Below are 27,912 nucleotides of genomic sequence, written 5' to 3' on the forward strand. Positions count from 1 at the left end.
GATACGCAGGAGACATACTGCTGCTCTGTGAATCCAGTGAAGTTTCCCCAATAGCCTGGAAAGTCCTCAAACAAACTGAAAGGTGTAAATGGCAATGAGCACCAGCATGGTGTAAGCCACCACAGTCCACCAGAAGGCCTTTAGCAACCTCCTCCAGAGAGAGTAATACACCTATGGAGAGAGAGAGAGAGAGAGAGAGAGAGAGAGAGAGAGAGAGAGAGAGAGAGAGAGAGAGAGAGAGAGAGAGAGAGAGAGAGAGAGAGAGAGAGAGAGAGAGAGAGAGAGAGAGAGAGAGAGAGAGAGAGAGAGAGGGGTTCATCCACTCAGTTTTCTGAGTATATATTGAGCAAAGATCATTATATGTAGGCCAGTGATGCGTGGGTTGATCCAAAATGAGCGGTTACCTGCGTTTACGAGACATCAAAAAAAAAAAAAATTTATATTCGGGTTGCGGCTCGGTCGGGTCGTTTGAAATAAAGATGGTAATTAAACCTGTGTAATTCATATAGTAGCCTACTAGACACAATTTCCAATGAAATCCATTGGCCAGGAGGATACTCTGCGCTCCAGCATAAGTGCAGCCAGTGAGCGCACATTCAGCTCCGCAGGTCGAAAAGAGACTGGCTCAGGGACGGCTGATTCAATATTATTTCAACAAAGTGCGAGAAAAGCTAAAAATAAGAAGGCTAATCTTCTGTTTTAGGCGACCAACGGCACCTTATAGCCCTTTTAACCCCTTTCCTGTCCCGGGACAATATGTCCGATGGGCGATTTCCCAACACGCTGAACTGAGCAATGCCATTAGACCATTTTAATTGGCTACTTTTAAATGCATATATCTCAGTAATTTCAGCTTTATGTATTTTCTGAGAGGGGGTGGGATTTTTGTTGGAAAAATCGGGGGGGAAACGCACACTTTGATTAGACTGGATGAACACATGCAGCAAGCTGATCTTAATTGTTAAGAAAGTGAAACGAAATAAATGAATAAATTGACGGTACGATGAGCATTTACTAAAAAATGCGGGTGAGGAAGCCGGTCGGGTATAATATTTTCTTTTTTGCAGCCCGGTTTGCGGGTGGGTTAGTTGAAAACGCCAGTCGGGTGCGGGTCGTTTATACATTGACCCGCGCATCACGTGTGTGGGCTGGTGAAGTGTACCTGGTACAGGCACATGCAGAGCAGGAATAGCAGCATGTAGACGATCTTGTAAGCTACGAGCTTTCCTGCGAAGCTGACCATGATGAACATGCCTCCACACACGTAGATCCAGTATTTGGCATACAGACTCATCACCAGCCCACCCAACACCTTCAGAAGAGACTCGTTCCGTCCTGTGCTCTCTGAAAAAGAAAAAAGAGACTCTCAAACTTCCCTGTCTGTGGTAAAATACACTTCCAGTAAAACGTTTTAGAATGGTACACTGCAAAAAATGCTTTTCTTACCAAACTGCTGTTCAGAGAAAAGCTTTGATTATAACAAGAGACACAACACACCCCTTGAATCATGTTTTTGAATTACTACCATCACGTCTTCGTTATAGAGTCCCAAAAGCAATTCAAGCAATATATAAACAAACTTTTGTACCAAACCTAATAAGTCTTTTGAATAAGAGGTAAGAAATGTGAATATTTTAATTTTGTCATTGTGGATGTATTGTATTATTAGATGTATCTATTGGATGTTGTGTACTGTAAATTGTTCTGTGATTGTGTGGCGAGACCAAAGATCAATTTTCAGATTAGGCTGAACAATAAAGTACTACTAACTAACTAAATAATCTGCCAATGGGGTGAAATAATCTTGTTTTCTGTTTGAATTAAGATAATTTTTCTCACACCATTGGCAGATTATTTATCTTATCTTAAAGGTGCACTATGCAACTTTCCGTCCACTGGAGGGCGCCTATTCTAAACAAATGCGTAGTTTGATGACGCAAAGTGTGAGCGCAGCATCTTGGGACATGTGGTCTTCTCATCACAGCCGGTGGAAAATAGGACTCGGGCAGAAATCACGTTCATGCATGCGGTTATTAACGTTACTGTAGTCTAAAGCAGAGCAGGACCGAGTGTTGTGGAGCTGAGCACAGCTGCTGGAGCGATTGTTACATAAACACCCGCCTCGCGAGCACCGGGACTTTTATTATGACGGGACGGGAGACATTCGCCGGGCGCCTGCACTGATCCGCTCTTCCGGTTATGATTATGAGGTAAAGCAGCTCTGTTTATCATATTAGATACATTTAAGTGTGTTTAAAACGATGTTATGACGTTACTCCGTGCGTTCACTTGTTCACACTGCTAAGAGTAAAGCGCTCCTGCAGAATAAAAGCCGAAACCGAGGTTAACACAGATATGACGCGATTGACAGGCGACTCCCTCAAACGCAATGCTGACACGTCCCTGGCCTGAGTTAAAATAGCAATTTTCTCACAATTTACAAATAGTTGGAAACATCTGGGATATTGTAGGTACTCAACTGAACAAAATATATAACACCGGCCTAGTGTTTTTTTGATATTTTACTGCAAAAATACTACATTGTGCACCTTTAAGCAAAAACTCTCTTCATTTTGAGTTATTTTTCCCAAAACAAGACAATTACTTTTGCTTGTCTAGTAAATACTTCTTGTTTTAACAATTTTCAGATGTTTGGACTAGAAACAAGACAAAAATACTGAGTAAGAAAAGCATTTTTTGCAGTGTAAGATTTTGTCATGTCTCACCAAGGCTGCATTATGTTATTAGAAATACACACAAAAAAGCTGTAATATTGTGAAATATTATTAAATTATAAAATAACTGTTAAAATATAATTTATTCCTGTGATCAAAGCTGGATTTTGAGCATCATTACGCCAGTCTTCAGTGTCACATGATCCTTCAGAAATCAATATAGGATTTACTGCTCAAGAAACATTTATGATTATTATCAATGTTGATTCTTTGATGAATAGAATATGGTTTTATAAGTAGCCAGAGAGGAAGTGAGGGCAGGTGTAATGAGGGAAGGAAACTTTTTTGACTGTGTAAGGAGTGGTTATGAAAGGGAGGATGGTCCTTTTCGGGTTTTTTCACACAGGCTTCTCACAGGCCTCTAGGACCGTGAGTTGAATAGGCCGAGCAAATGTCGTTCAGTTCGTCCTCCGTTAACCTTGTCTGACAGCCGCTTGAAATCTATTGGCCGGTTGTGTTTTTCAAGATACACAAATGTCCTTAGACAATCGTGGCCCCTTTGGACAAAGACAACACACGCCAGTTTTGAGGTCACCCGGACTGACTGTTGCGTAGCTATAGCTGTTTTTGAGTTTTTATATTTTATAACGCCACCAAGTGGCCAGTCAATGTTCTGTAATGCCATCACTGACATGTTTTTGCTTATTATTGGCAATCAGACACCAAAGAATCTTTCTGGACTGGCTTGGTTCCAAACGGGAGAAAAACCTAGGACTAGTTCGGAAAAGTAGGTCTTTTGGAAAATCCAAAATACCCCCAAATTTTGTGTGTTTTGCTCAACTTGAGCCAATGATTCCAACGATATAAAACACTTCGACGAACGTTTTAGGAGTTATGAACCATAACTTTTGAGCGCTGTAGCGCCCCCGTCAGGCTGATTGGGGTGAGCTTTGGTGCATCTGTAGGTGGTGTGAGTACTACCAGCTCTCAAAGTTTCAAGTCTCTACGACTGGTCCGATCACTTTTAGGGAAGAATGATGATCCTTGGAAATTCTAACAATTATAATAGAGTTTCAAAGGAGCCTTAAACATCCATAGACCCTTATCATTTCACAAATGGATTTTTAAAACGACAAAAGATTCTCCAGATTATCAAAAAGTCTTTAACAATAAGAAAAAAAGGTTATTTTAAGAACTGTTCACTGAAAAGTTCTTTGGGGAGCCAAAAAATGGTTCTTTAATGCCATCACTGTGAAAACCCTTTTTATTTTTAAGAGTGTATAAAGTTTTCATAGTTCTACAGATGACTTGGGATAAGTCATGTGGCCTACTTTTATGTGATGCTTTTTTGTCATAACAGCTCAAACGTCTTTGTTTTTTTGTGTGTGTGTCGAAAAGAGCACCTTTTACCAATCTACAAAATGTATCCTTTTGATTTCTAGAGAAGACATAAATAATTCATACAGGTTTGGATTGACATGATCATTAAGTAAATGAGGACAGAAATTCCAGTTTGGTCTAAACTAGCCCTTTTAAGCAAATACAATGATTTGAATTGAGTGTGAGAAAATAATGGGAAGAATAGGTGAGGTGGAGCAGGGAGGGAATTATGAATGCTTTAACAATTATGACTAGTATACAGTGGTTAAATGTCCTGAACTTTGAATTAATCTGAAATTAATCGTATGGTCTTTAATATCAATGCTTTGTGGTTAGCACACTTGTTGAGATTGTGTCTGGTTCCTGTCGTGTTGTCATGTATAAAACAGCTTAACAAACCAAACACTATCATTATTTCTGTCTTTCAATCATTCATATTATCACAGAGGTCCTGGGATAAAAGTTTGTAGTTCAGATATAAACACTGATGTCTACAGTAGTGATGAAACTTGAGAAAATTATCTTTTGAAAGTAACTTGAATGAAGATTGTATCAATTACATCGTTACACCAGCAGGTGGAGAGAAGTGACATGTGAAAAATGCATTTGTCATTAATCATTCACTCAAGAGATTTGTTCAAAAACATGAATTATCCAGTAATGAAACATGTGAAGTCTTTATGAGTGAGTCGTTGAATCATTCACTCAAGAGATTCGTTCAAAAACATGAATTATCCAGTATTGAAACGTGAAGTCTTAATGAGTGAGTCATTGAATCATTTACTCAAGAGATTTGTTCAAAAACATGAATTATCCAGCATTGAAACGTGAAGTCTTAATGAGTGAGTCATTGAATCATTCACTCAAGAGATTTGTTCAAAAACATGAATTATCCAGTAATGAAACATGTGAAGTCTTTATGAGTGAGTCATTGAATCATTCACTCAAGAGATTCGTTCAGAAATACTGATTCGCCCCGTACACTGCAAAAAAGCTCTTCTTACTCAGTAATTTTGTCTTGTTTCTAGCCTAAATATCAAAAAATTCTTAAATCAAGATGCATTTACTAGATAAGTAAAATTACATGAGATATTTTTTCTTGCTTTCCTAAAAATAAAATCAAAATGAAGTGAGTTTTTGCCCAAAACAAGCTAAATTATCTACCAATGGGGTGAGAAAAATAATCTTATTTCTGATTGAAATCTTGTTTCTTGATTCCGTCCCAAAAAGAAATAATATTATTTTTCTCACCCCATTGGCAGATCATTTTGCTTGTTTTAAGCAAAAACTCACCTCATTTTGATATTTTTCCCCAGAAAATAAGAAAAAAATCTCTTATGTAATTGTGCTTATGTAGTAAATGAATCTTGATTTTAGTCGTTGAATCATTCACTCAAGAGATTCGTTCAAAAACACTGATTCACCCAGTAATGAAACATGTGACGTCTTTATAAGTGAGTCATTGAATCATTCACTCAACCTGAATTTTTTTTTAAAATTACAAATACATTTAAAACGCCTGCAGCAATTAACATTTTGTCAGAACCTCTCGTAAATTGCATATTATTTTGTTTAGTTATAATCTGTTTAGGGAGAATCGCGATCTCTATTTGAAACGAAAAAACATAGTGATGCTCCATTTCTCCAGAATCATACAGCTCTGAAACGTGGCTAATATTGTCCTTTGGGATCCTGGTGTTCCCGCTCACCTCCAGTGGTGACCTCCTGTAACGGGACGCTCATTCTCTTCTTCCTGCTGAACGTTTCCTTCACTGACTGTCTCAGCAGAAGCCAAAACGTCAACGTGAACAGCAGCTGAGAATAAAGAGAGAGAAAGAGAGTGAAGCAATATTTACACTTTCCTCACAGCGTATTGAGTAACATCATGAGAATTATGATTGATCATGTGGTTGGATTGAGTAAAAATGTAGCGAGTGAACACAAGTTTTCCTATCTACATTTCCCAGAATCTTCAAGGTTTATTGCAGCCATCTGTATCCCAATACATAACGCCATTTGAGTCATTCCATGCCAAATCAACCACATTTCAGAAACTTCCCTAACTCAAATTTTTGACTTTGTTCATACTTTTCTTTAGAAAGACAACCATATATAGTGATGAAAGTCCAAATATTAAATGTCACAGATGTATATTTACTGAGTAATCACTGTTTTGTAGAGGGTAAAATTACCATTTTAATCTGACATCTGGAGCCAAATTACAGGGGTGTGAAAATGACTTTAGAAAGATGGCAGCATCAATATTTTATTTTCACACAGAGATCGGCAGGTCTGTTAGTATCATCTTTGACTTTATCAATATGTGTAACTTTATATGCCAACGGTGACCATTCAAAAATGGCAAAAAGGCCAATCTTGTGTTTTTTGTCTCACGTTTGAATGCCTGTAATTCAGGAAGATTTAAAGATATCTCTGTATCCTTTTAGATTCTAATTCTTAACAAACTTTTCTTTCGGTTTCTCCATTTTAATGGCTCTCAATGGTTCAGTCACAGAGATAGGGGGATTTTAATTCGGCTCCATGAGTAAAATGGTGAAGTTCAGTGGTCGAAAACCAAATGTGGGTCCTTTTGCACACAGCTGATATTTTTTATATTTAAAGAGGAATATCTGAAGAACAAATAATGTGGAAACTAGAAATGTATCCTCAATCTCACAGGACATTCCTGTCTGAGTGCCATAAGTATTGTTTCCCCAAAGTTTGCATGCTTATAACTCAAAAAGTATTAAAGATATCTCTATTTGATTCTAGATTCTGGTTCTTAATAACAACCTTTTTCGGTCACACTTTATATTAGGTGGCCTTAAGTACTATGTACTTACAACAACAACAAAAAAAGTACAATGTACTTACTGTGTTCAAATTGTATAGCAAAACACTTTAGCTGATATTGAGGTGAGATATGGGTAGAGTTAGGGTCAGGTGTGGTGGTGTGGGTCAGTTTAAGGGTAGAGTTAGGGACAGGTGTGGTGGTGTGGGTCAGTTTAAGGGTAGAGTTAGGGTCAGGTGTGGTGGTGTGGGTAAGTTTAAGGGTAGAGTTAGGGACAGGTGTGGTGGTGTGGGTCAGTTTAAGGGTAGAGTTAGGGTCAGGTGTGGTGGTGTGGGTCAGTTTAAGGGTAGAGTTAGAGACAGGTGTGGTGGTGTGGGTCAGTTTAAGGGTAGAGTTAGGGTCAGGTGTGGTGGTGTGGGTCAGTTTAAGGGTAGAGTTAGGGTCAGGTGTGGTGGTGTGGGTCAGTTTAAGGGTACAGTTAGGGTCAGGTGTGGTGGTGTGGGTCAGTTTAAGGGTAGAGTTAGAGACAGGTGTGGTGGTGTGGGTCAGTTTAAGGGTAGAGTTAGAGACAGGTGTGGTGGTGTGGGTCAGTTTAAGGGTAGAGTTAGGGTCAGGTGTGGTGGTGTGGGTCAGTTTAAGGGTAGAGTTAGGGTCAGGTGTGGTGGTGTGGGTCAGTTTAAGGGTACAGTTAGGGTCAGGTGTGGTGGTGAGGGTCAGTTTAAGGGTAGAGTTAGGGTCAGGTGTGGTGGTGTGGGTCAGTTTAAGGGTAGAGTTAGGGTCAGGTGTGGTGGTGTGGGTCAGTTTAAGGGTAGAGTTAGGGTCAGGTGTGGTGGTGTGGGTCAGTTTAAGGGTAGAGTTAGGGTCAGGTGTGGTGGTGTGGGTCAGTTTAAGGGTAGAGTTAGGGTCAGGTGTGGTGGTGTGGGTCAGTTTAAGGGTAGAGTTAGAGACAGGTGTGGTGGTGTGGGTCAGTTTAAGGGTAGAGTTAGGGACAGGTGTGGTGGTGTGGGTCAGTTTAAGGGTAGAGTTAGGGTCAGGTGTGGTGGTGTGGGTCAGTTTAAGGGTAGAGTTAGGGTCAGGTGTGGTGGTGTGGGTCAGTTTAAGGGTAGAGTCAGGGACAGGTGTGGTGGTGTGGGTCAGTTTAAGGGTAGAGTTAGGGTCAGGTGTGGTGGTGTGGGTCAGTTTAAGGGTACAGTTAGGGTCAGGTGTGGTGGTGTGGGTCAGTTTAAGGGTAGAGTTAGGGTCAGGTGTGGTGGTGTGGGTCAGTTTAAGGGTAGAGTTAGGGTCAGGTGTGGTGGTGTGGGTCAGTTTAAGGGTAGAGTTAGGGTCAGGTGTGGTGGTGTGGGTCAGTTTAAGGGTAGAGTTAGGGACAGGTGTGGTGGTGTGGGTCAGTTTAAGGGTAGAGTTAGGGTCAGGTGTGGTGTGGTGGTGTGGGTCAGTTTAAGGGTAGAGTTAGGGTCAGGTGTGGTGGTGTGCGTCAGTTTAAGGGTAGAGTTAGGGTCAGGTGTGGTGGTGTGGGTCAGTTTAAGGGTAGAGTTAGGGACAGGTGTGGTGTGGGTCAGTTTAAGGGTAGAGTTAGGCTCAGGTGTGGTGGTGTGGGTCAGTTTAAGGGTAGAGTTAGAGACAGGTGTGGTGGTGTGGGTCAGTTTAAGGGTAGAGTTAGGGTCAGGTGTGGTGGTGTGGGTCAGTTTAAGGGTAGAGTTAGGGTCAGGTGTGGTGGTGTGGGTCAGTTTAAGGGTAGAGTTAGGGTCAGGTGTGGTGGTGTGGGTCAGTTTAAGGGTAGAGTTAGGGTCAGGTGTGGTGGTGTGGGTCAGTTTAAGGGTAGAGTTAGGGTCAGGTGTGGTGGTGTGGGTCAGTTTAAGGGTAGAGTCAGGGACAGGTGTGGTGGTGTGGGTCAGTTTAAGGGTAGAGTTAGGGTCAGGTGTGGTGGTGTGGGTCAGTTTAAGGGTACAGTTAGGGTCAGGTGTGGTGGTGTGGGTCAGTTTAAGGGTAGAGTTAGGGTCAGGTGTGGTGGTGTGGGTCAGTTTAAGGGTAGAGTTAGGGTCAGGTGTGGTGGTGTGGGTCAGTTTAAGGGTAGAGTTAGGGTCAGGTGTGGTGGTGTGGGTCAGTTTAAGGGTAGAGTTAGGGACAGGTGTGGTGGTGTGGGTCAGTTTAAGGGTAGAGTTAGGGTCAGGTGTGGTGTGGTGGTGTGGGTCAGTTTAAGGGTAGAGTTAGGGTCAGGTGTGGTGGTGTGCGTCAGTTTAAGGGTAGAGTTAGGGTCAGGTGTGGTGGTGTGGGTCAGTTTAAGGGTAGAGTTAGGGACAGGTGTGGTGTGGGTCAGTTTAAGGGTAGAGTTAGGCTCAGGTGTGGTGGTGTGGGTCAGTTTAAGGGTAGAGTTAGGGTCAGGTGTGGTGGTGTGGGTCAGGTTAAGGGTAGAGTTAGGGTCAGGTGTGGTGGTGTGGGTCAGTTTAAGGGTAGAGTTAGGGTCAGGTGTGGTGGTGTGGGTCAGTTTAAGGGTAGAGTTAGGGTCAGGTGTGGTGGTGTGGGTCAGTTTAAGGGTAGAGTTAGGGTCAGGTGTGGTGGTGTGGGTCAGTTTAAGGGTAGAGTTAGGGACAGGTGTGGTGGTGTGGGTCAGTTTAAGGGTAGAGTTAGGGTCAGGTGTGGTGGTGTGGGTCAGTTTAAGGGTAGAGTTAGGGACAGGTGTGGTGGTGTGTGTCAGTTTAAGGGTAGAGTTAGGGACAGGTGTGGTGGTGTGGGTCAGTTTAAGGGTAGAGTTAGGGACAGGTGTGGTGGTGTGGGTCAGTTTAAGGGTAGAGTTAGGGACAGGTGTGGTGGTGTGGGTCAGTTTAAGGGTAGAGTTAGGGACAGGTGTGGTGGTGTGTGTCAGTTTAAGGGTAGAGTTAGGGACAGGTGTGGTGGTGTGGGTCAGTTTAAGGGTAGAGTTAGGGACAGGTGTGGTGGTGTGGGTCAGTTTAAGGGTAGAGTTAGGGTCAGGTGTGGTGGTGTGGGTCAGTTTAAGGGTAGAGTTAGAGACAGGTGTGGTGGTGTGGGTCAGTTTAAGGGTAGAGTTAGGGTCAGGTGTGGTGGTGTGGGTCAGTTTAAGGGTAGAGTTAGGGTCAGGTGTGGTGGTGTGGGTCAGTTTAAGGGTAGAGTTAGGGACAGGTGTGGTGGTGTGGGTCAGTTTAAGGGTAGAGTTAGGGTCAGGTGTGGTGGTGTGGGTCAGTTTAAGGGTAGAGTTAGGGTCAGGTGTGGTGGTGTGGGTCAGTTTAAGGGTAGAGTTAGGGACAGGTGTGGTGGTGTGGGTCAGTTTAAGGGTAGAGTTAGGGTCAGGTGTGGTGGTGTGGGTAAGTTTAAGGGTAGAGTTAGGGACAGGTGTGGTGGTGTGGGTCAGTTTAAGGGTAGAGTTAGGGTCAGGTGTGGTGGTGTGGGTCAGTTTAAGGGTAGAGTTAGGGTCAGGTGTGGTGGTGTGGGTCAGTTTAAGGGTAAAGTTAGAGTCAGGTGTGGTGGTGTGGGTCAGTTTAAGGGTAGAGTTAGGGTCAGGTGTGGTGGTGTGGGTCAGTTTAAGGGTAGAGTTAGGGTCAGGTGTGGTGGTGTGGGTCAGTTTAAGGGTAAAGTTAGAGTCAGGTGTGGTGGTGTGGGTCAGTTTAAGGGTAGAGTTAGGGTCAGGTGTGGTGGTGTGGGTCAGTTTAAGGGTAGAGTTAGGGACAGGTGTGGTGGTGTGGGTCAGTTTAAGGGTAGAGTTAGGGTCAGGTGTGGTGGTGTGGGTCAGTTTAAGGGTAGAGTTAGGGACAGGTGTGGTGGTGTGGGTCAGTTTAAGGGTAGAGTTAGGGTCAGGTGTGGTGGTGTGGGTCAGTTTAAGGGTAGAGTTAGGGTCAGGTGTGGTGGTGTGGGTCAGTTTAAGGGTAGATTTAGGGTCAGGTGTGGTGGTGTGGGTCAGTTTAAGGGTAGAGTTAGGGACAGGTGTGGTGGTGTGGGTCAGTTTAAGGGTAGAGTTAGGATCAGGTGTGGTGGTGTGGGTCAGTTTAAGGGTAGAGTTAGGGTCAGGTGTGGTGGTGTGGGTCAGTTTAAGGGTAGATTTAGGGTCAGGTGTGGTGGTGTGGGTCAGTTTAAGGGTAGAGTTAGGGTCAGGTGTGGTGGTGTGGGTCAGTTTAAGGGTAGAGTTAGAGACAGGTGTGGTGGTGTGGGTCAGTTTAAGGGTAGAGTTAGAGACAGGTGTGGTGGTGTGGGTCAGTTTAAGGGTAGAGTTAGAGACAGGTGTGGTGGTGTGGGTCAGTTTAAGGGTAGAGTTAAAGACAGGTGTGGTGGTGTGGGTCAGTTTAAGGGTAGAGTTAGGGTCAGGTGTGGTGGTGTGGGTCAGTTTAAGGGTAGAGTTAGAGACAGGTGTGGTGGTGTGGGTCAGTTTAAGGGTAGAGTTAGGGTCAGGTGTGGTGGTGTGGGTCAGTTTAAGGGTAGAGTTAGGGACAGGTATGGTGGTGTGGGTCAGTTTAAGGGTAGAGTTAATAAGTCAAGTTAGTAAGGCCACCTACTATAAAGTGGGTCCAACTTTTCTTTTAAGATAGAAGTTTATTTTCGATGAGTTAAATCAGGAGTGTTTGACTAAGAATTCAAAAATGTGTACAGTTTTACCTCTAGTTTAAGGGTGGGGGGAAATACTTGCTGCGTCCCAATTTGCTTACTTGTTCTATGCCCTAGGTAAGGAGGATTTAAGGATTCAGTGTACCAAAAACATGGTACATGAGCTAGAACGAAATTTGGAACTGAGGCCCTGTTAAAAACGACAAAAAATGAATAAATAGCATGCTGTTAGAGATTAAATGTAATGTGGATAACACTGAATAATAAATATATAATTTTGATCATTACTCACTCAAACCCCTTTATCAAATCTAATCTTTAACTTCTCTACTTAACCGGCAGACTCGTATATCCGCCATGCTTGTAGTTTTTAACACCTTTTTATCCGTTTTTGTAGTTCTAATCGAATCCGCATCCAAAGCGCAATGGATTGTGAGAAATATTAGACGTTAGAGTGATTCGGATTCTAACCGGAAACAGTAGCCCATTTTTGGGAAGTTGATTTCAATATACTACAATTTGGGACACTAAATCTAATTTCGAATACTATTTAGGATGGAGAATATGCAAATTGTGCAAATTGGGACACAGCAAGGAGGAACATCTGGAAGGACCATTCCAGGTTCTACACAAGTTCACCTTAACAGCATTTGATGCATATTGTTAAATATCTACAAAAGACAACTTTGATCCCTTGTTTTCTTTAATATAGAAGTGAATGGGGTACATTTTTGTTTGAAGGGTTTCAATGCAGGAAATCGAAGCTTATCATTTTATAAAATCTCTATTAAAAATCACTTAATATTTGAGCTGCAACGTTGTTTTTTCATTTATCGGTTTTAGGTAGTGTGAACTTAAAAACCTAAAAACTGAAATCATGTTAAACACTTATTGTTTATGCCTTATGGCTATACTATTGGACCAGTGAGAATGTTATCATTTACATTTTGGCCCTATTTACTTCCACTGTAATTACCTCACTCTAGAGCCTTTTTATTTTTTAATAAAAGGAAGGCCTAGTCAAAATTAATTTTAGTGGTAATCAGGGCTTGACATTAACACCCGCAAACCCGGTGTGCACGAGTGCGTATAGCACGTAATTTTACTGATTTTGTGCTCACATTCACATAAAGCCGTCTCTCAGAACTAAAATGAGCTCTTTTTTGTGCTTATTGCGCTTAAACAGTAAATACACACAAAATAATGTCAAAATGCCAGTTCTGTTTGAAGTGAAGGTATACAGTTGAGAAAGAAAACGCATGTGTAACAGGGTAATGGATCCGTGCGTCAACTCTTAAAGTGACAGCAGCCTAATAAACCTGCTGACAAATTATGAGATGATTTTAAAATATCTATATGGCAGTTTTTCTCCATGGTATCGATGTCAAAATTGTGGCAAGATGCTGAGTGGCTAGTAACTTTCGAAAACCACTAGCCACAGTGACTGCTGAGCAAAAAAGCTAATGTCAAGCCCCGGTGGTAATCAACATTATGCTGCAAATGCTTGATTAACTTAGCCTAGATATCTAGACGCCCCCTAGCGGCAGCAAATCTAATCTGCCGCGAGTGTCATCTAGCAACTCTCAATACCCTTCTGAGCTGTAAAAACCAAACTCTGGTCAGGCCAATCACATTGTGTATAGAGTCGGTGGGCGGGGCCATAATGACGGCCGAGTTGCGTTTGCGTGCTTCTAGTAAACACAGAAACTGGCGAACGGCGGTCTCTCGAATCAGCTTTGACCGCAACTCTGGAAGACTTGAGTTAAGCTTTTCTCTGAGAAAAGAATAAAGAACGGCACTGAAGTCATTCTTAAAAAGGGAAGATGTGTTCAGAGTTTAGCCGACCGGATACGGTGAATGTTTAATCTATCAACGAGCTCTGCTTCACCTTCGTTGCTCTGGTTGGTGTAGCGCTATCCTATGGCGTGCAGAGGGAGTTTGAAAGACAGCCGTTTATCCGCCCCTCAGATTGAGCCGTCAATGGTGAGTTTCTAGACCAAACATCTTAATGTGGGTCTGGCTTGTCAGGCTATGATTAACTTCTATTAAACACACATTTTATTTGCCAGTGTTATGTGATAATGGCAGTCATACGTAAAGTAAATATGCCAGAGCTTCACTGTCCTCACCATGGCTCCCAAACGCAAACAGGGATAATCTGCGGGGTCCAGGCCCAGCTGGCGCAGGCTCATGGTGCCGATGTGCTGGGGCAGCTCCGGCTCCAGGTCCATGGCCCACACATACTGCAGGCAACACAGAGCCAAGCCATACAGCAGGATGAAGGGAGAGCAAAGAGCAGCGAAGTGTTGGCGCGCCCGCAGCATCCAGATCAGGCACGACCACAGCAGCAGCACAAACGTCAGCCAGCTGTGGTACGTTATACTCCACACCTGCAAGAGGACAAGTTGTCATACATGCATTACAGGCACATATCTGAAGGTCATTTTAATATAGAATAGAACGGAGGAGGAACTGAATATGGGTGGGGCTTGGCAGCCCAGTGACAGACAGATGGGTGGATGGATGGATGGATGGATAGTTGGGCAGATGAATGGGTGGATGGATGGATAGGTGGATGGATGGGACCGACATATAGAAGGATGGGTGGATGGATGGGACAGGCAGATGGGTGGATGTATGGATAGGTTGATGGATGGGACAGGCAGATGGGTGGATGGATGGGACAGGCGGATGGGTGGATGGATGGGACAGGCAGATGGGTGGATGGATGGATAGGTGGATGGATGGGACAGGCAGATGGGTGGATGGATGGGACAGGCGGATGGGTGGATGGATGGCTAGGTGGATGGATGGGACAGACGGATAGATGAATGGATGGGTGGATGGATGGGACAGGCAGATGGATGGATGGATGGATGGATAGGTGGATGGATGGGACAGGCAGATGGGTGGATGGATGGCTAGGTGATGGGACAGACGGATAGATGAATGGATGGGTGGATGGACGGGACAGGCAGATGGATGGATGGATGGATGGATAAGGTGGATGGATGGGACAGGCAGATGGGTGGATGGATGGCTAGGTGGATGGATGGGACAGACGGATAGATGAATGGATGGGTGGATGGATGGGACAGGCAGATGGATGGATGGATGGATGGATAGGTGGATGGATGGGACAGACAGATGGGTGGATGGATGGCTAGGTGGATGGATGGCACAGACGGATAGATGAATGGATGGGTGGATGGATGGGACAGGCAGATGGATGGATGGATAGGTGGATGGATGGGACAGTCAGATAGATGAATGGATGGGTGGATGGATGGGACAGGCAGATAGATGAATGGATGGGTGGATGGATGGGACAGGCAGATGGATGGATAGGTGGATGGATGGGAGGACAGACGGATTGATGAATGAATGGGGGGATGGATGGATAGGTGGATGGATGGGACAGACAGACAGATGGATGGATGGGTGGTTGGATGGATGAATGAATGAATGGATGGATAGAGAGGTGGATGGATGGATGGGACAGATGGATGGATGGGTGGTTGGATGAATGAATGGGTGGATGGATGAATAGATGGATGGGTGGATGGATGTATGGAGGGAGGGAGGGAGGGAGGTATGGAGGGAGGGAGGGAGGGAGGGAGGGAGGGAGGGAGGGAGGGAGGAAGGGAAGGATGGATGGATGGATGGATGGATGGATGGATGGATGGATGGATGGATGGATGGATGGATAGATGGATTACCATCATGGCGATGAGGGCACAGATGTAACTCTGCTGCAGGATCATTCGTCCCACCAGACGCAGAGGATTATCGGCCGCAGCCTCTCCAGCCGGTGCTGCACCCACACACACACACACACACACACACACACACACACGTTAGGATACACCTGAATGTGAACTGGGATCTTCTGTGAGTGTAATGTCCTTGTGTTTCCTCACCCATGTCCTGTTGGCCTGAGCCATTGCTCACGGGTTCTTTAGAGACGAGTGCTTCAGACAGAGGCGAGTCTCCCGCGGTGAGAAGTGTTTGCTACGCCACACAAAACATGAGGAGTGTGTGTCAGAACACACATAATCAATTCATCTGATGATTATCAAATATTAATCAAACATTTATTCCACATCATTAATAGGTAAGAAGTGGTTAAAGCTCTGAATATTCAGCATTCGCTTGACATTGTAAAATGTGATCAGATAATGGCAGCGGTTATTTACATTAAGTTTAATAGCGATATATTCTACTTACACTGTAAAAAGGCCCGTGTTTTCTTTGGAATAAGTATAAATAGTAGTTAGATGATATTTACACTTATAAATAGTGGCAGATTCTTAATTTTTTAATGAAAATAAATGCCTTTCTGAACTGATATGTGATGAGAAAGGGGAGTAGAGCGAATCTGCAAAAGCTGGATTCAAACTTGGGTAGGTTTGCGTCAAAACTTTCTAACTCAACAGTATTGCTACTGTTGACAATCCAGCATCTGACAGACACCAGTGGGCGGAGTCAGTGTAAATAACCTCTGCCAACAAGGCGGGAAAACATTATATTAGCCTATATATTCACTATATTGGCCTATCTATTCACTATATTAGCCTACATATTCACTATATTAGCCTATCTATTCACTATATTAGCCTATATATTCACTATATTAGCCTATCTATTCACTATATTAGCCTATATATTCACTATAATAGCCTATATATTCACTATATTGGCCTATCTATTCACTATATTAGCCTACATATTCACTATATTAGCCTATCTATTCACTATATTAGCCTATATATTCACTATATTAGCCTATATATTCACTATATTAGCCTATATATTCACTATATTAGCCTATATATTCACTATATTAGCCTATATATTCACTATATTAGCCTATTTATTCACTATATTAGCCTATATATTCACTATATTAGCCTATATATTCATTATATTAGCCTATATATTCACTATATTAGCCTATTTATTCACTATATTAGCCTATATATTCACTATATTAGCCTATATATTCACTATATTAGCCTATATATTCACTATATTAGCCTATATATTCATTATATCAGCCTATATATTCACTATATTAGCCTATCTATTCACTATATTAGCCTATATATTCACTATATTAGCCTATATATTCACTATATTAGCCTATTTATTCACTATATTAGCCTATATATTCACTATATTAGCCTATATATTCACTATATTAGCCTATATATTCACTATATTAGCCTATATATTCACTATATTAGCCTATATATTCACTATATTAGCCTATATATTCACTATATTAGCCTATATATTCACTATATTAGCCTATATATTCACTATATCAGCCTATATATTCACTATATTAGCCTATCTATTCACTATATTAGCCTATATATTCACTATATTAGCCTATATATTCACTATATTAGCCTATTTATTCACTATATTAGCCTATATATTCACTATATTAGCCTATATATTCACTATATTAGCCTATATATTCACTATATTAGCCTATATATTCACTATATTAGCCTATATATTCACTATATTAGCCTATATATTCACTATATTAGCCTATATATTCATTATATTAGCCTATATTTTCATTAAATTAACCTATATATTCACTATATTAGCCTATATATTCACTATATTAGCCTATATATTCACTATATTAGCCTATATATTCACTATATTAGCCTATATATTCACTATATTAGCCTATATATTCATTATATTAGCCTATATATTCATTATATTGGCCTATATATTCACTATATTAGCCTATATATTCACTATATTAGCCTATATATTCATTATATTAGCCTATATATTCACTATATTAGCCTATATATTCACTATATTAGCCTATATATTCACTATATTAGCCTATATATTCACTATATTAACCTATATTAGCCTATATATTCATTAAATTAACCTATACATTCATTATATTAGCCTATATATTCATTATATTAACCTATATTAGCCTATATATTCATTATATTAGCCTATATATTCATTATATTAGCCTATATATTCACTATATTAGCCTATATATTCACTATAATAGCCTATATATTCACTATATTAGCCTATATATTCACTATATTAGCCTATATTAGCCTATATATTCACTATATTAACCTATATTAGCCTATATATTCATTAAATTAACCTATACATTCATTATATTAGCCTATATATTCATTATATTAACCTATATTAGCCTATATATTCATTATATTAACCTTAATATTCATTATATCAGCCTATATATTCATTATATTAGCCTATATATTCACTATATTAGCCTATATATTCACTATATTAGCCTCTATATTCACTATATTAGCCTATATATTCACTATATTAGCCTATATATTCACTATATTAGCCTATATATTCATTATATTAGCCTATATATTCACTATTTTAGCCTATATATTCACTATATTAGCCTATATATTCACTATATTAGCCTATATATTCACTATATTAGCCTATATATTCACTATATTAGCCTCTATATTCACTATATTAGCCTATATATTCACTATATTAGCCTATATATTCATTATATTAGCCTATATTAGCCTATATATTCACTATACTAGCCTATATATTCACTATATTAGCCTATATATTCATTATATTAACCTATATTAGCCTATATATTCATTATATTAACCTATATTAGCCTATATATTCACTATATTAACCTATATTAGCCTATATATTCATTATATTAACCTATATTTGCCTATATATTCACTATAATAGCATATATATTCATTATATTAACCTATATTAGCCTATATATTCACTATATTAACCTATATTAGCCTATATATTCACTATATTAACCTATATTAGCCTATATATTCATTATATTAACCTATATTAGCCTATATATTCACTATAATAGCCTATATATTCATATATATTCACTATAATAGCCTATATATTCACTATATTAGCCTATATATTCACTATATTAGCCTATATATTCACTATAATAGCCTATATATTCACTATATTAGCCTATATATTCACTATATTAGCCTATATATTCACTATAATAGCCTATATATTCACTATATTAGCCTATATATTCACTATATTAGCTTATATATTCACTATATTAGCTTATATATTCACTATATTAACCTATATTAGCCTATATATTCACTATAATAGCCTATATATTCATTATATTAACCTATATCTGCCTATATATTCACTATAATAGCCTCTATATTCACTATATTAGCCTATATATTCACTATATTAGCCTATATATTCACTATATTAGCCTATATATTCACTATATTAGCCTATATATTCACTATATTAGCCTATATATTCACTATATTAGCCTATATATTCATTATATTAGCCTATATATTCACTATATTAGCCTATATATTCACTATATTAGCCTATATATTCATTATATTAGCCTATATATTCACTATATTAGCCTATATATTCATTATATTAGCCTATATATTCATTATATTAGCCTATATATTCATTATATTAGCCTATATATTCACTATAATAGCCTATATATTCACTATATTAGCCTATATATTCACTATATTAGCTTATATATTCACTATATTAGCTTATATATTCACTATATTAACCTATATTAGCCTATATATTCATTATATTAACCTATATTAGCCTATATATTCACTATAATAGCCTATATATTCATTATATTAACCTATATCTGCCTATATATTCACTATAATAGCCTCTATATTCACTATATTAGCCTATATATTCACTATATTAGCCTATATATTCACTATATTAGCCTATATATTCACTATAATAGCCTATATATTCACTATATTAGCCTATATATTCACTATATTAGCCTATATATTCATTATATTAGCCTATATATTCACTATATTAGCCTATATATTCACTATATTAGCCTATATATTCACTATATTAGCCTATATATTCACTATATTAGCCTATATATTCACTATATTAGCCTATATATTCACTATATTAGCCTATATATTCACTATATTAGCCTATATATTCACTATATTAGCCTATATATTCATTATATTAGCCTATATATTCATTATATTAGCCTATATATTCACTATATTAGCCTATATATTCACTATATTAGCCTATATATTCACTATAATAGCCTCTATATTCACTATATTAGCCTATATATTCACTATATTAGCCTATATATTCACTATAATAGCCTCTATATTCACTATATTAGCCTATATATTCACTATATTAGCCTATATATTCACTATAATAGCCTATATATTCACTATATTAGCCTATATATTCACTATATTAGCCTATATATTCATTATATTAGCCTATATATTCACCAGCCCCCGGACCTGCTTCAAGTTGACCGCAAATAGTCTCAATCGTTTGTACTCCGTTTGTGCTTGTTTGTGCCGGTAAAAGTTTCGTTTTGTGGCTTTCTTTTTTTAACAATACAAGTTAGCCTGATTCAAACGGCAAACCAAATTACATTAAACAGTAGCATTACTGTGCATTTTTCAACTTTTAACGGACACGGCGGATCACAGGATGTGGATGTAAAACAAACTCCAGTCCAAGGTAAGTGTTTTTTACTTGTTAATGCATGTTTTTACGTGAATAACAGTGGTAAAATTAACATTGTCACTAATGCACGCACCATATAACGTTAATCTGTTTGCTAATGTGTTTATACAATAGGCTAAATATGTGCGTATCTCCTATACAGTAAAGTAACCGGTCAAAAGTTTGGAAATAAGATTTTTAAATATTTTTGAAACAAGTCTCTTAACCTCACCAAAGGCAGTTTTTGTGAAATATTACACTTTAAATTAATAATTATTATGTATGTAATGTCAACGCTCAAATTTCCGCATACTTCAGTCTTTAATATCACCCTTCAGAAATCATAGTAAAATAAAGAATGGTTCTTATTTTTATCAATGTAAAAAATAAAAAATAAAATTGCATGCTTAATATTTTTGTAAAAACCTTGATACATTTTTGTGTTTTTTACCTGTCTATAAATCAAAGATACAAATAACTTTTATTTATTTTAACATACAATTACATTGTATGTATAACGTTTATCATACATTATTATACAAATTTATTTTAAATAGTAATATTTGTATCAGTATAATTGTCTTTGCTGTCTCTTTTGATTGATTTATTGTGTCCTTGCTGAATAAAAATATCCATTTATATACATACAACCTTTGATGTATTGTGTATCATGGTTTCCACACACAAAAAAAAAAAACATTGATGATAATTAATGTTTCTTAAGCAGCAAATCATTAGATTCATGTGACACTGAAGACTGGAGTAATAATGATACATTCAGCTTTGATCACGGGAATAAATTACACTTAACTATATATTCACAGCTGATTTAAAGTTTTCACTGTATTTGTGATCTAATAAATACAGACTTGGTGAGCAGAAGAGACTTCTTTCAGAAACATTAAAGCCTAATGTTTTCCAACTATAATGTATGTGGAAACTCATGACTCAATGAATTCGAAATTAAGCCAAGTAAAGTGATTTTACTTTTGAATTGCTGTGTACTATTGAACATCCATTAACACAAATAATGGACCTTTAAAACTTAAACTTAAAAACACTTAATACTGACAAGCTACTATCTGTATTCAAACCAAAAATGCCACACATAATAATAGACTTGAGTGCAAACATCATCAAGCCTGACTTCAAAAAAAGCAGATACTTCTTCTCCAAACAGGAATCGGAAAACAAGGTTGTGTGGCATACAACAAAAATACGTGTACTTGTGAAAGTAATTTTAAATAATGAAATTAGTCTTTTGTGTATAATACAGCATGTGGGCATATTTTGTTTTTTTCTGACGCTCCTGTTACTCCACTTCTCAGGTCGTCATACATCTCCCAGACACATGGAGACCTCCTGCAGTAGGCCACATAATGTCCAAGAGCATCCTGGGTTAAGCCTCCTCTGAAAGCAATGACTGCCCTTAAAGTAAATCTCTCTCCTTGGAGCATCAAATTAGAGGGAAATTCACGCAAAGCAAATTCTGTGGAGTTGCTTTCCAGGTCAGTGTCAACCCACAGAAGTTCTCCCAGACTGTAACTGTGAGAGACTTTTCCTGCACAGAGCTCTTTCCCTGTGGCACCTGTCTTGAATGCAGAGGGACACTGTGACGGACTTTGGATTGGCCTGAGGCAGGGGGACTCCGGAAGGTTAAGGCCTTCTTCTACCGCGGTCTGAAGATGAGCCATGCCAGAAGCCTGTAGTACAGCAACAGAAGTACAAACTAATGGAATTTCCCTTGTGACTTGTTTGCTGAGACCACAATACTGAGAGGAGCACTGTTTTGTGAGGGAAACACACGCATGTTTTATCATTGACTTTCCTATGATAGTGGAGATGTGGCACTGTGCATCGATTTGAAGAGCACCAGATTTCAATCGGACAGCTTTGAATATTCCACTCACCAGCTCTGCCCTCTGTATGTAGGCCTGTGCATTCAGACCCTTTGTGGTGATGGATTTCACAAGTTGGAGGAGGTTGTTGGAATCCTCACCGCAAACAATATTTTCAAAAGTGACACTATCGCAGAAAGCACAACATAAGCACTGACAAAAAGCATCGAATGCACATGTGTTCAGCACAGAGACTCTTGATTTCCTGAGTTTAACAGGCTGTTGATTATTTCCATTTTTCAACAGATCTACTTTCAGTTTTTTTCCCCTGACAGATGGATCCGCATGGAGCCATTCAGGACAAGGAGAGAGGTATGAGTTCCTCTTCCTCTTTTTGGGTGGAACCGCTTGGCCTCTCCAGTTTTCAACAGCGTCTTCATCTGTTGGATGGATGATTGTGAGGGGGTCAGACTTCCCAGAACAGTAAGTGCCCATTTCTGTCTTTCCATCAATACAGGTTGTGGTGGGTAGTGGATTGTTGTCTGTCGTGATCACTGTTGAAATGGTTGTATCTTCTTCACTTTTTTCCCCAGCTTTCTGTTTAGCAGAACAAATTCGCATGTTGCCTTCAATGAAGGACAGATGTCGAGCAATGAATCGATCCACCCGAATAGGCAGGTTTTCATGCTTGAAAAGGCCATGTTTGATGTTTTTGAACTCTGCTTCAACATTGGCGGAACTTGCGGTGATATTGGTGCTTCGGTGGTGAGGGATCATTACTCCTGTCCAGAGTGGCAAGTAACTTGCAATCCAGATTATATTGGGAATAATCTCAGGGAGAAAGTGCATATTGTCATGATCACCATTAGATACGGCAAGTGACCTGCTCTCATCACATATGTCTGTCACCCACTGCCGTAGGTCTGTCTGTGTTTGGTCACATGGATCCCCTTCTTCCAGGTCCTCACCCTCCACATCTGGAATGATGACACACTCTTCAGCAATTCTGGCTTTTAGGTGTTTCTTGCACCTCTCTGATATGAGGGGGACTCCAGAGCTGTCATTGCCCTCTGCTTCACTGAGAGCCACAACAGTAATGCTGCGTAGTAGCTCTCTTGCATCATCCATGGATTGTGACATGAGAAGCTGTGCCATTGACCTCACAAAAAAATCTTTGATGCGATGTGGTTTCTTCTTCAAGCAGTCCCACTGGCAGATCATCTTGATGCAGTGAGCAACATCAACCCGAACAAAACAAGATGGCACTTTTGCTGACTGTTTGCAGAGTAAGACACCACAACACTCATTGACGTAGGTCTTTAGATCAGGATGAGGAGTAAAAGCCTTGACCAGAGCTCCAAGCAAAGCCAGAGAAAAGTCACTGACAACCTCCTTCGGTGTTGGTGCACCTGCGCGTATCCATTCTCTCAGCCAATGTGTTATGGCATTAACATCATGTCTCTCTGACAACATTTGCACCACTGGGACACTTGAGTTCTCATCTCGTGCCAGAACGCCCTGATATAAAAATATATGGCCAGATTTACCACTTGGTCTCTGTAGTTTCCTCACAACTGAGCCAGTTGCATCAAAACTCACAGTGGGGTTAGTAGATGTCTTTGATAATGACTTGTACATATACATTTGTGTTTGACTCCAATAGTGACAGAAAAACTTGTCCAGTCCAATGTCTTTAATGCTACCACTGTGAGGTGGACTGTATTTTAGCATCTGTACTGACAAAATCGGGTCCTTGTCACCTAATTCTATGTCATTTCTCTCTTGCTTTGCTTTGCGCAGGGTGGCCAAATTAGGCAGATGGCTCGGTTCAGGATCTCCAAACTCCATCAGCTTTGCTGCTTCTGATGCCCTCCACACATGCGGCTCCATTCTACCCTCACACAGTTCTTTGGATATTTGCAAACGCAAGTTACCAGACATCGCACGTTTGGAACAGCCAGTGTGCAGGGAGTCATCAGTGTTTTTAATTAAACACTTGAACACCATTGGGCTGTTCATTTCAGGCTCTCTGTCACATTTTATGTGAATGTGGCCACGACACTCCTTACAGTTGCCTCTGATTTCTATATATTTATCTGTGGCTGATGGATAGACCTTGGCTCTTTTAAAGACAACTGTGCAGGGGCATTTCACTTCTTGCCAAATGTGATGATTTATCACATGCGTCCAGATGCCCGGCTTCAAAATTGTGTATTCCCTTTTTTGTGTTTTGGAGAACTTGTCTTTGTATGAAACTGTTTCAGGCATGAATTCAATCCATTTCTGAAATGGAACTTCAAGATCAAAAGTCCAGGCATCTTTTGGTCTGGGGGAATGGGATCCTGGCTCAAAATCAGTGTTATCACTACTGCCACTTGTTTCATGATCACGTTCACAATTAAACCCTAAAGCAGTCCAGATTTTGTGCCTGTTTAGTTTAACAAAAGTGTATAGAGCCTTTGCAGTGATCTTGTTTTCTAGCTGCTTACTAAGCTCTGTCCAGATGCTCTGATTAGGAGTAGCTATGTTGCCATTTTGTACTATGGCCTCTTTTGATGAGCACAAGACTGTGAAAATGGAATCTCTGTCGACTGCTGGTTTCTTGGGCATCTGGCATAAACAAACATAATTACCTACTGAAATAATCCTGACTCAAATGTCATGTACAGTTTACATATTTTATGTATTACTGTATTTGTTCAAATATAAGGATAGGTTGACTCCTAGATGCACAATGTATTAAAAAACTAACTTGCAGCTGTAATTACCATTTCATAGTTGTATTATCAAAGAGTTTTCTGTTCAATAAACCTTGACAATCTTAACTTTTGAATGTTGTACCATTAATCTTGAAGGTAACTAATAATATTGTAACTGACAGTGTAAAACATTGTACTTACATTTGCCAGATTTGTTTTAGTAACGACTTTTGTAGATTGATTTTTATATCAACTTTTCCTCTACTAACTAATTTCCACTACTAGTGTGTCACTTACACCTAGTGGTGGGAGTGAAGTGCAGCAGATGAAACCCCTTGCAAATAATTAAAACGTTAAATCAGGAGAGACCAGTGAATGGAATAAAAATAATTGTTTATTGAACAAATGCTGTGATGGTTATCCTTGACAAAGTCTTTTGCAATTTGATTCCTAAAAAGTGTTCACACCGAGGGAGAATTGTGCTGAACTTGGAGCAGGTCGGGGGGGCTGGTGATGTCATCGTCTATAATTCAATGTATAATTTTTTAAAAACGAAAGGAGCACAAACGAAACTTTTACCGGCACAAACCAGCACAAACGGAGTACAAACGATTGAGACTATTTGCGGTCAACTTGAAGCAGGTCCGGGGGCTGGTGACGTCATCGTCTATAATTCAATGTATATTATTTTAAAAACGAAAGCAGCACAAACGAAACTTTTACCGGCACAAACCAGCACAAACGGAGCACAAACGATTGAGACTATTTGCGGTCAACTTGGAGCAGGTCGGGGGCTGAGTGACCTCAGAATGCAAAGCTTAATATTTTTTTAATATCTAAAAAACGGAGGCAGCACAAATGAAACTTTTACCGGCACAAACCAGCACAAACGGAGCACAAACTAACGAGACTATTTGAAGTGAATTTGGAGCAGGTCGGGGGGCTGGTGACGTCATCGTCTATAATTCAATGTATAATATTTTAAAAACGGAAGCAGCATAAACGAAAATATTACCAGCACAAACCAGCACAAACGGAGCACAAACGATTGAGACTATTTTGGGTGAATTTGGAGCAGGTTGGGGGGCTGGTGACGTCATCGTCCATAATTTAAAAGTCCAATATTTTAAAAACGAAAGCAGCACAAACGAAAATTTTACCGGCACAAACCAGCACAAACAGAGCACAAACGATTGAGACTATTTGGGGTGAATTTGGAGCTTGTGGGGGGCTGAGTGACCTCAGAATGACCTATAAATGTTCTTTTAATATCTTAAAAACCAAAGCAGCACAAACGAAATTTTTTACGGCACAAACCAGCACAAACGGAGCACAAACGATTGAGACTATTTTGCAGAAGTTTTGCGTTGGGTGGGGGGCCAACTTCACGCAGGTCTATATTAGCCTATATATTCACTATATTAGCCTATATATTCACTATATTAGCCTATATATTCACTATATTAGCCTATATATTCACTATATTAGCCTATATATTCACTATATTAGCCTATTTATTCACTATATTAGCCTATATATTCACTATATTAGCCTATATATTCACTATATTAGCCTATATATTCACTATATTAGCCTATATATTCACTATATTAGCCTATATATTCACTATATTAGCCTATATATTCACTATATTAGCCTATATATTCACTATATTAGCCTATATATTCACTATATTAGCCTATATATTCACTATATTAGCCTATTTATTCACTATATTAGCCTATATATTCACTATATTAGCCTATATATTCACTATATTAGCCTATATATTCACTATATTAGCCTATATATTCACTATATTAGCCTATATATTCACTATATTAGCCTATATATTCACTATATTAGCCTATATATTCACTATATTAGCCTATATATTCACTATATTAGCCTATATATTCACTATATTAGCCTATATATTCACTATATTAGCCTATATATTCACTATATTAGCCTATTTATTCACTATATTAGCCTATATATTCACTATATTAGCCTATATATTCACTATATTAGCCTATATATTCACTATATTAGCCTATATATTCATTATATTAGCCTATATATTCATTATATTAGCCTATATATTCATTATATTAGCCTATATATTCATTATATTAACCTATACTGTATATGCAATATTTACCTATTTATTATATTCCACTGAACCTGTTACTGATGTCTGGATTATAAACGTGTCTTTAAATAAATCAGCCATTAATGATTGCATTTCAACGGCGAACTGGAGTAAAAACCTAATTTTATAATTAGATTTAGAAGTTAATGCAGAAACTGCCTTACGTGAAGTTTACGTGTTTGCACACAATGTGTTTTTTTTGAGTGTTGATTATTATATTAATTTAAGGACAGACACAATTTGTTTAGTAAACACAGTTAAATAAAAATAAAGCAGTTTTATATGAATTTTTCTCTCTCCTGCTGTACCGAAGCGTCAGCTTACACCCCTCCTCATTGGACACACGTCATTATCTCTGTGAAAACCCAGCTGTGAAGCTCCTTCTGTACTGTGATAATGATGGGGTGTGTGATGCTGATTCATGATGGGGTGTGTGTGTGTGTGTGTGTGTGTGTGTGTGTGTGTGTGTGTTCTCACCTTAGTGTCATCTTCACTGCTGTGACTCCTGTCCTCCCACGGCCGGAGCTCCACTTCCTCTCCAGCCTCAGCCTGCACGGCCTCCACTGCTCCACCCTCATGAGTCTACACACACACACACACACACACACACACACACACACACACACACACACACACACACACACACACACACACACACACACACACACACACATTACGCAAGTTCACATAACCAGACAAAGTATAGTACACAAGCAATGAGACGCACGTTAATTAGTGGATCAAGACTCAATTAGAGGGTTTACTCTGTCTAATGCATTCGGTATGAATTTGAGTATGAAAATAAAACACTGGAAATGTGTGAAGACTGTCTAAATAAACCTATAAAAGATGTAAGCATTTAAACTAATTAGTTACACCTTTTACAGTTTCAGGTCTGTTTTGACTTGTGTGGCTTTACAAATGAAACTATGTATTTTGTAATGTACTTGTAAAATACATACAGCCTCTTTCCTACACATATTGTTTTAAACATATTTTGTTTATAAATATGCTTGCATATGCACACAAAAAGGGTTAAAAAGAAGTGCTGAACCATTGCAGCATTCTGGATGTTTATCACCTTGTTTTTGTCTGAAAGTAAAGTTTTAAGCAAGTAAATGAATATGTTTGTTTGAAAACATGAATGTTTTGAGTCATCATGAGTTATTCATTCATATGAATTGTATTAAATCCACTGATGTCAATAGAGTTCATACTGGTA

The 27,912-nt window shown here is 39.1% G+C and overlaps 1 protein-coding gene across 1 annotated transcript in view; it reads right to left on the reverse strand.

Moving 5' to 3' along the window:
• The window catches only part of piezo1 (piezo type mechanosensitive ion channel component 1 (Er blood group)), a 202,054-nt gene that overhangs the window by 63,880 nt on the left and 110,262 nt on the right, over positions 1 to 27,912 (reverse strand). Inside the window, 8 exon segments of the mRNA XM_067452042.1 lie at positions 19 to 71; positions 73 to 171; positions 1,163 to 1,344; positions 5,765 to 5,870; positions 13,527 to 13,787; positions 15,117 to 15,211; positions 15,318 to 15,408; positions 27,168 to 27,272. Of these exon segments, the coding sequence (XP_067308143.1) occupies positions 19 to 71; positions 73 to 171; positions 1,163 to 1,344; positions 5,765 to 5,870; positions 13,527 to 13,787; positions 15,117 to 15,211; positions 15,318 to 15,408; positions 27,168 to 27,272 (992 nt within the window).

The sequence above is a fragment of the Pseudorasbora parva genome, chromosome 1 (genome assembly GCF_024679245.1).
Source record: "Pseudorasbora parva isolate DD20220531a chromosome 1, ASM2467924v1, whole genome shotgun sequence".
In the NCBI taxonomy this organism is placed as follows: Eukaryota; Metazoa; Chordata; class Actinopteri; order Cypriniformes; family Gobionidae; genus Pseudorasbora; species Pseudorasbora parva.